Raw genomic sequence first — 9,859 nt, forward strand, 5'->3', positions numbered from 1 at the left:
CATTACATGTCCCTTATAAATTAAAAAGAAAATACCACTAATTTGTGAGGGAAATGTCTTTATTGTTTGATTTTGGGGTTGCTGGAAAATATGTAATAAATAATGCCTGACAGATATATTTGACTTCAGGACATCTCTGACTACATACATGCTGAAAATCAAATATTTTTACCGTATCTATTTAGATATTTTCCAAAGTAAAAGCCCCTAGAAGTGTATGATTCAAATGTTTCCCATGGTCTAGTGTTAAAAAAGTTAACAAAAATCACAAATCGTAATATCGAATCGAAATACTTAAAGAAATTGCAATACATATCAAATCGGCACCCAAATATCGTGATAGTATCGAATTGGAAGATAGGTGTATCGTCCCAGCCCTAATAAAAACATATCAGCAAATGCTGATTAAGGAATTATTTACTTTTTATTTTCTGTATTTCAAGCATATTTGTTCAAGAATGTTATGAGACTCAAGATCTCATAACATTCTTGAACAAATATGCTTCCCAAGATATGATATAAGCCATCAACATCATTTCAAAATATATATATATATACAGTAGGTTTCATCATCAAATTCACTATATCCACTATAGCATCAACTTCAGCCACTTTTAAAATGACTCATCAAAAAGATATGAGCTACTGTAGCTGAGCCTCTGGGCTAGAGTAGCGAGTAGCACATGGAAATTCACTACTGCATCCATTTAAGTTATTCAGGGGATATTTTTCTGAGAATAAACTGAAAAACAAGGCTTATATATGCATGTTTTTTGAAAACTTTTTGATTGTTGGATCAAATATAGTTACATGTCTTGGATAAAGCAGGTATTGAGCTACGTGGCTCTTTTCACAGAGCCATACTTTACAGTATAAGAGCACTCAAGAGAGACAAACACAAAGACAGCTGAGATGGAAGCGGAAGAGGAGAGAAAGAACCAAATGCAAATGAATCACACACCATTTGAGTGCATGAGGAAACTTCTCTCTGATGCCAGCTCTCTGAAAATGACCCCAGATACAAAAGTACTGATTACATCCCCCCGCCCCCCGAAAGTCTATTTGTCTGGGAGATTGTTTTTTATCTACTGTGTGATGGAGCCTCATCAGACCGGAGAGCGAGGATCAGAAATAGGCTCTCTGATTTAACAAACTGATGCTCATAAAAGAAAAGTTACGACATTAAGAAGTAAATGAGTCTTTCTTGTTGCTGAACTTCTTATTTCCCTCCCAGCAGTGACCGCAGTGAGATGTGCTGAAACCCTGTCAACCTAGTTATACTGGATGTTGGTGTAAATGTCTCCAAATAAGTCAGGCTCCAATGCACCGGGTTTATTTAATGGCTCTGTACATGATCTGAAGCTCGGGGCAACACCAGCCTAGTTTGACCGGGGCAGAGAGCGGTCAACAGGAACCGCTCTTGTCCCAGTGGTGTTTCAGGATGCTCACAAAGCAAAATACCTGTCTACATGCCGGCCACATAAATACACGCACAGACATACAGGCTCACTACCTATCTCCCCACACTATTACTGCTGGGTACAGGCAATTATCACAAGTGGCAGTGTATAATAGGATGCCTTGGTGCCTGCTGCAGAGTGCAACTCTTGGTGAGCTAATGGAGATCTGAGAGGACGGACGGGAAGTGGAGTCACTCCAGTGCATCTTCCTGTTTGCCTTAGGCGCTGTCTGCTCCCTTCTTACCAAGGCTAGCAAAGCTATCAAATGTAGTGGTGTGCCGATGGAGCAGATGATAGGGTTTGCACTGCAACCACTCAACCCAGCAATAGCTAAAGAGATACGACACAGAGAAGTGGACAAAATATTAGAAGTATCTTTCAAAATAATATACACCTATAGTACAATAGGGCCTAGGGATGCTAATTTAGAAAAAAAAATGTCGAACCGATAGCCGACTCTCGTTAACCGATCATTAACCGACAAGATTAGTGTCTTGCATGCAGCAGTGGTGTGGTTGTAGTCCCTTACAAGCTGTCCAGCTGCAAGGATAAGCCGATGCACAAACAGGTTGAATCCATCATTTATCACCAGCTGCGGTGTATGCGCAAAACAGACAACTGAGTGCCCACTTCACCCGTCCGGGAGAGTTACCGTAGCAGCCACGATGCTGCATGCATTGTCGTGGGCACATGTAGCAATTTCCCAGTAAGTCTACACTGCATCATTTAGTTTAGCTCTGAGGTTGTCAGCTGTGTGTCCGCCTGGTATTCTCTGTTTGCCCCACATAACGTTAGCGAGTGTCCAACAGACCGTGTGTGCGTATGTGCTACGCTCACAGGTATAACGTTACTGATAACTTCATGCTCACCGTTGTCACACTCACACACATACGGTCTGTTAGCCCAGCGTAACATTAGTGAGTGTCCGACAGGCCGTGTGTGTGTGGTGGCGGTGAGTGTGGGGTTGTCGGTGGCATTATAGCTGTGAATGTAGCAGTGCAGTGTGTGTACAGTTTATTTCTGGGTGAATATATGCTACAACTCCTCAAGACCCAAGCCAAGCTCACGTCTTGCAACACCGGCTCAGACTCACTTAAGGTGGGCTGTCAATGTGGACCAGCTATTCTCCTTTAAGTGACAAGCCGCTCCTCTGAGTTTTGCTCAGCTTTTTATTTAATTTCTAATATTTATTTTAATCGTTTAACTGATTGCATTAATCAGTCAAAATTCTTAATGTCGGCAAACGGTTAATTATTAACATCCCTACTAGGGCTTCAAAAATGAAAAACACTATGTCAGTAGCAAATCACAACTGTTGGTTTCACAAAGCTTTGTGTGCGAATGTATCTCTCTAAAATGTGTAGCCTTCATTACATATAGCATCCCATACCCTCCACTGTCATAGGAAAAACAATAATATGAAATGTGAACTTTACGGCAATCTCAGTCAGAGAGATACCACTTTAATACGCATAGTTTTTCAGCTGGCCTTTACTTAACTTCACTCATTTAAAACTCGCACCACCGGAGACATGCGTAGGCATGTAGATGAAAGGGAAAAGCTGAAGCTGAGCAGATGCTCATGCATGGAGGCAAGTGGTGCATCTGGAAAGTGCAGGGAAGGATGTGTTTGCAGGGTTGGACCAAGGTCAAAGCTCTCACCAAAAAATCCAAGGGTGGAGCATTAAGAGATCATCTACGTGAGTGGCATATAATGATGCCATAAGCGCATATGCCAAAAGTCGGAGGGGAATAGTGGAAATGGCTCAAAGGTGAAACCCACCAAGGTGCACTGTAATCATGGCAACAGCAGCATACAACCATGGGCACTGATTTCTGACTTTTACTGAAAACACACATGATGCAGAGTATTTAGTCCCTGAACAACAGCAACAAGGTAAAACTAGAAGGAAAATTACCATTTATGTTAAACAGCTCGACCACATCGGGGCGATTAAAGCACTAAGTAATTCTCTGGAGCTTAATCAAATCTCTTAAACCTGCTCCAATCACAAAATCTGCTGCCTCCATGTCCTTTGGTAGAGCGGGCTACTTTATTAAGCATATATATTCAAGTTCATTGCCCGGTTTAAAGGATCTGGTAAAGACTCGGTTGTAAAAGAGCTGGGCCTTTCGCCAACGATAATGGTATTAGGACTTATACTCTACAAGGCAGACTTCAAGAACACTCAGAGTTGCTCGCGGTCTTTCACTTGCATTAGTATTAAATTTCACATTTTGACAGTGCTAACACAGTGGGCCTTAAGGGACGCATTTATAATTCCTTTTAGACCATGAGATGATTTACCTTTGTTTCCAGTCAAAGAGTTTCAAAGGCATACCGAGTGACATGGGCAGTCCTCTCTCTGCTGTGCAAAACTTTCAAAGAAAGCTGCTGCTATGATGAAAATGTACTCGTCTGGCCGACAAAGGCAGCCTGGTAAAATCATCATGAATGATGATATTAGCAACGGGGATCAAACTGTCATTTATGACTGTGCAATTAGAACAGAGAGAAAAGGTTACAGATAGAATACCAGCTTGCTAATGGACCTTGTAATGAGTCACGTCTGACTTATGGCTAGGTGGCAGCTATTGCAGTAACAGTAACACTGGGAGGATGTGCAATGACACCCACCTGCCTGGAACATCTGTGCCCACCGCAGCACAAGGGTGATTAACTGAATAGTGTTGGTGCACAGGTATACACACGCAAAGACTCACATACTGTACAGCATATACAGTACACAAACTTGTCTCTCGTGCATTATTAGATTCATAAAGCTCAGACCAATCCATCCCCTCCATTCCCAAACTGGAGCCAAACTATTACAGATGTGTGTGTGTGTGTGGGTGGCATTCATCAGGGAATGAATAGAGACATAAAAGAGAGACAGAGTGAAAGAAAGAAGGTGAATAAGATGCATGTGCAGGTATGAGAAAGTGAGAGACGAGAAAGATAAGAAGAATGGGACATGGAGGGAGAAAGCAGAATCATATCGGTCACGATGAGTGGATAAATAAGAAAAGAGCCTGCTGAATGTTTGAACATTTACTTTTAGTCAGACTTGTCTACATCCACCGCCGCTCCTCTCCCCCGTAGACCAAAATTACACTTGACAAAGCGTGTAATAGGCCCTCTGTCCACCAGAGGATAGCGTGTCAGTGTCATGTTTTGCCTTGCCGAGGCGTGAATATTACAAGAGTATTAACGCGCAGTACCATTAGAAAGAACACTACTCACTTAGGTTTAGGAAAGACGTCATGGTTTGGCTTAAAATAAGTGTGTAAAATAAGTAAAATACATACGGAAACCACGTGACAAACGTCACTAACGTAACTTGGAAAACAAAACACTGGTCTCCTGGTGGAAAGCCCTGTGTTTGTTGGACCCATCAACCTCCCCTCCAGCTCGCCATAAGCAGTCTTTCTCCCCTTTTATTCTACGTCATTACACTGCAGTCAGATCAGACTACATGGCGTGAAAATGACACGCCTGAAGCACGAACGCCGTTCTTATCACACGCTTTAGCCCTGCGCATGTCAGTCACACTAGTGCTGACCAATATATCGTATTTTCGTCATCGCGATATGAACATGCGTGATAAACACATCGCAAAACTGCCTCCGTGTTATTATCATAATGTATATATGCAACGTAACCCTCGGCTACACAAGCTAAAACAAAAGCTGTCTATATGTAGTTTAAGTGTTTAGCTCAGTTTGCCACATATCTTAAAATTCTGGTGATTATGTTGTTGTAAACATTATTGTTGCTGCTCTAGAAACAACATTCAGCGTAGTTATATTTAAAATATAGCTAATATGCACACTTCAATATTTGTTTACTTATCGCAAGTCATATCGCCATCGCAATACCGAACGATGATATTGCACAATGCATATTTTCCTCATATCGTGCAAGCCGAATTCACACACCTTTCCGTGCGACCGTGGGTTGCATCTCCACACGCATAAATGTAGCGTTTCAAGTTTTCCATGCATCTTCAAACAGATTATGAGAGCCTTATCATGTCACTGCCAAGTAGGCAAAGTCCATACAAACTTCCCATTGACAACTCTGTGAGAGTCTGTTTGTGTGGGCGTGTGTGTGTGTGTGTGTGTGTGTGTGCCATACTTGTGCATGCAAGCAATTTGACAGCGGCGCTGGAAATATCCTGAAACGAGCTACCTTCAATTGCAAAGTGCTTCTGAGGGGAAATGGTGTCAGTTTCCAATTAGTCTTTGTGTCCTTTATTATTGTGCGCAAGTGATAGCTTTTAATAAGGCTCTCTTTCTTTTTGAGTAAAGAAATTGCCTTGTAAGATGAGTAGAGATTTCTCCATCTTGTGAATCATCAGGTTTTCATGGAAAGGCTGGTTTAAAGCAAAGGGAGTGATGTGGATGAGGTGAAAGGTGGGACCCCCCCTGAAGCTGGCAAGTGACAAGTAATTTATTTTTCAGTCACATAAGGACTAACAGAGGTGACATGTATTTCTCACCCTGCCACATGCCACCTGTCCACCCACAGCTTCCCTCTTTTTTAAGTATACACAAGCTACATATGCATACTGCACACAAACACCCAGGCAATGTATACACACAAAGATACTGTCATTTACCCTCCGTCCTTATTGATTAAAAGTAATTACGTTTGCTACTGACTGCTTGCTGCCACTACCACTGCTCTATAGCACTTCTCGCCACCTGCATAATGAATGAACGTGGGACACTTTTCTAGGACCCGAAATAAACACGCTTGTGTTACTATGGCAGAAAATGCAATTTCCATGTATAGTTTAGTTCCTAGTGAGTGAAAACGTCCTTCACATACTCATCAAAGTTTCACCCAAGCAGCTGTGTGTCATTGAAGAAAGGCTGGCTGACCACTACTGTCTAAAAATACAGACTTTTTGTATTATTGAGCAGGGTAGGAGAGTACAACAGCCAGGAGCGTCTTGGTAAAACTTCTAGCTGCGGGGGAGCGAACAGCAATAACTTCCATTGAGCTTCTAAGGCATTGCAATGAATATGTTCTCCTATTTTTAGCACCTCTGTGATTATGATGTCTGACTATGTGAGCGCTGGCAGCCAGCACTTTGTCACTCACAGTGTGTGCTGAGTGCTGTGTATTTGCCGCGGATTCGGCAGCAGTGCTGAAGCAGGCATTCTACACAACTTCCCTTCTTTTTGTGTCGCTCAATCACGGGAATCTATTGGAGCTGAGACGTCAATACTTGCGACTGCACTGAATCTTAAACAACACGATGTGTCAGGGTACAACTGACAGTGGTGACAAGCTTTTTTTGCAAACAGGCAGTTAAGTTTTTCTAATCTTGCAACAATCCCAACAACAGAAGAGGCTTGATTCCTACACCAGAAAATCACCCATTCACATTCTCACTACTTGATGAATCAGAAGCCTCATGGGAATTGTGCATATGCTGTTCAATGCCTTGTTCACTGCAAGGTATTATGTAACATGTTTACATAGGTCTGTGTAGTTACCTTGGTTCTTACAAAACCTACAGCTCATCCAATGCCTTCTTTCTTTAAGCTGTATGGAGCTCCACTCTCATTCAGGATTGCCAGGCGCTGGGTTTGGGCTCTGTCAGATACAGTCAGTGAAGCTCACACACCCACAGAGACTACAGTCGACATGCTACATACAGTACTATGTGACAGTGCACAACAGGAGGAGTCTGGGGGAGATCAGACCTGACATAACATCCATTTGAGAAGTTTAGCCTTGTACTAAGAGGGCTTTTTTCTGCATGAAATCCTTCATCCAAACCTCCTCAGGGACGAATGTAAGTGCAGGAATGACATCCATGAGGCGAATCGGTGGTGGTGGTGGAGTGGTGAACAAAATGCATGTAAAAGTGATGCAGAAATCATATTTTGTCTATTGTGATGCCTGGCCATATTTAAATAAATTTGCATTTTTGTACTTATTATAGCTTAAATAATTATGGAATGGTTTTACAATTTTATCAATTTGAAAAAGCCAGTAGTCCAAAAGTCTAATTACCATATCCCAATTAAGAATATCCTGCAACCCCAACTGCTTAAACACACCCATTTTTCACTACTGCACACATCTTCTCAATCACTGTAAGATGATAACATATGCATATGTCATATTTCAGGAGTGCTCAAAGATTAATAAGAGAGAGAGGATGCTTTACCTTCTTCAGAGCTGACATCCTAGGTGGATCCTCCTCCTGCAAAGCCTGTTCACATGCTGAGGTCCCAAGCCAAGTTTGGAGGGTGCGCAAATCCTAACTCAGCCCGGTGCTGATGCTGAGCCATGAGGTGCCTGCTTAGTATTCTCATCTCGCCTCCACCACCCCGTCCTACAGCTGGCTCTGTGTGCACACGCCCCTAACAGCTGTAATGACAGGATGCAAACACATGGGGAGCTCTAGTCTGATGCATGGCACTCTCACACCACACTTCATGAAAGAAAGTTGGCAATAGAAACTGTCCTTGACTATTTTGGTAGGGAGACACGCATGCAAAAGTGACTTAGGATCTATTTTGAGTCACAATTTGTAATTCATTCTGCATTTAGTATGCAATTACAACAAAGAAGAGTATGTGTATTTCAGTCTGTGGGGTGGAATTGTGGAATGGGTTAGGTGATGGGTTGAAGCGGAGCATAAATATAAATCACTTTAAAAAGGTATACAAAAAAGATATTTTTGGGAGGTATATAGATGAGGAAGAGTTGTGATAAGGGTTGGTTTATATCTACTTTTTAACTCCGGATGGATATGTGGGTTGTAAATAAACTTGGGATGCTGTTCATATATTTAATTTGGGATGTAAATAAATTTGGGATAGTTTATATATTATATTATCATTATATGATATATGAGTTATTGGAGGAGAAGTGAGAAAGGGGTATTGAAATATATATACAGGTCAGTTATTTAAGAAAGTGAAAATGTAATATATTATAGACTCATTACATATAAACTAAAATGTTTCAAGCATTTTTTCATTTGAATTTTGATAATTACAGCCTACAGCTCAAAAAATAAAAAAAAGGTATCTCAAAATATTAGAATACTTCATAAGATCAATCAAAAAAAGGATTTACAATACAGAAATGTCCAACTTCTGTAAAGTATGTGCATTTATACACTCAATACTTGGTACTTGTATTGTTGGGTTGGATGTTTCTCATTTTCCTCTTGACAATATCCCATAGATTCTCTATGGGCTTCAGGTCAGGCAAGTTGGCTGGCCAATCAAGCACAGTAATATCATGGTCAGCAAACCAGTTGGTAGTAGTTTTGGCACAGTGGGCAGGTGCTAAGTCCTGCTGGAATAGGAAATCGGCATCTCCATAAAGCTTGTCAGCAGACGGAAGCATGAAGTGCTCTAAGATGTCCTGGTAGACGGCTGTGTTGACTTTGGACTTGATAAAACACAGTGGACCAACACCAGCAGATGACATGGCACCCCAAATCATCACTGACTTATTGAAACTTCCCACTGGACTTCAAGCAACTTGGATTCTGTACCCCTCCACTCTTCCTCCAGACTCTGGGACCTTGATTTCCAAATGAAATGCAAAATTTACTTTCATCTGAAAGGAGGACTTTGGACCAGTGAGCAATGGTCCAGTTCTTCTTCTCCTTAGCCCAGGTAAGATGCTTCTGACGTTATCTCTGGTTCAGGAGTGGCTTGATACAAAGAATGTGACAGCTGTAGCCTGCTTCCTGAAGACGTCTCTGAGTGGTGGCTCTTGATCCACTGACTCCAGCCTCAGTCCACTCCTTGTGAAGCTCTCCCAAGTTCTTGAATCTGCTTTGCTTAACAATCTTCTCAAGGCTGCGGTCATCCCTGTTGCTTGTGCACCTTTTCCTACCACACTTTTCCCTTCCAGTCAACTTTCCGTGAACATGCTTCGATACAGCACTCTGCTAACAGCCCTTTCAGCGATGACCTTCTGTGGCTGACCCTCCTTGTGGAGGGTCTCGATGATTGTCTTCTGTCAAGTCAGCAGCCTTCCCCATGATTGTGGCTGTGTGTACTGAACTAGACTGAGAGATACACGGTATTTATTCTGTATGAATAGTAATTTACTGAAACTCAAAATGAAATATTCTAATAATTTGAGATAACTTTTTCTTTGTTTTTTGAGCTGTAGGCTGTAATTATCAAAATTAAAATTAAAAAATGCTTGAAACATTTTAGTTTATGTGCAATGAGTCTATAATATATTACATTTTCACTTTCTTAAATAACTTATAAAGAATATTGAACTTTTTCGTGATATTCTAATTTGTTGAGCTGCACCTGTATATTTATTATTACTCTTGTTTTGTTTGTTATTATTTTGTATCTGTTTTTATTTATTTTATGTTCGAAATAAAGTCATTCATTCA

At 41.3% G+C, this 9,859-nt stretch overlaps 1 protein-coding gene across 5 annotated transcripts in view; it reads right to left on the bottom strand.

Moving 5' to 3' along the window:
* Positions 1–9,859, bottom strand: part of dlgap2a (discs, large (Drosophila) homolog-associated protein 2a) — a 204,586-nt gene that overhangs the window by 192,432 nt on the left and 2,295 nt on the right. For all 5 annotated transcript variants that reach the window (XM_074660144.1, XM_074660151.1, XM_074660145.1 and 2 more), the window contains exon 2: positions 7,649–7,851. In XM_074660144.1, coding sequence (XP_074516245.1) covers positions 7,649–7,666 — 18 coding nt within the window. In that variant the 5' untranslated portion in view covers positions 7,667–7,851. The remainder of the gene's footprint in view (positions 1–7,648; positions 7,852–9,859) is intronic.

Source organism: Sebastes fasciatus, chromosome 15 (genome assembly GCF_043250625.1).
Source record: "Sebastes fasciatus isolate fSebFas1 chromosome 15, fSebFas1.pri, whole genome shotgun sequence".
NCBI classification, from domain to species: domain Eukaryota; kingdom Metazoa; phylum Chordata; class Actinopteri; order Perciformes; family Sebastidae; genus Sebastes; species Sebastes fasciatus.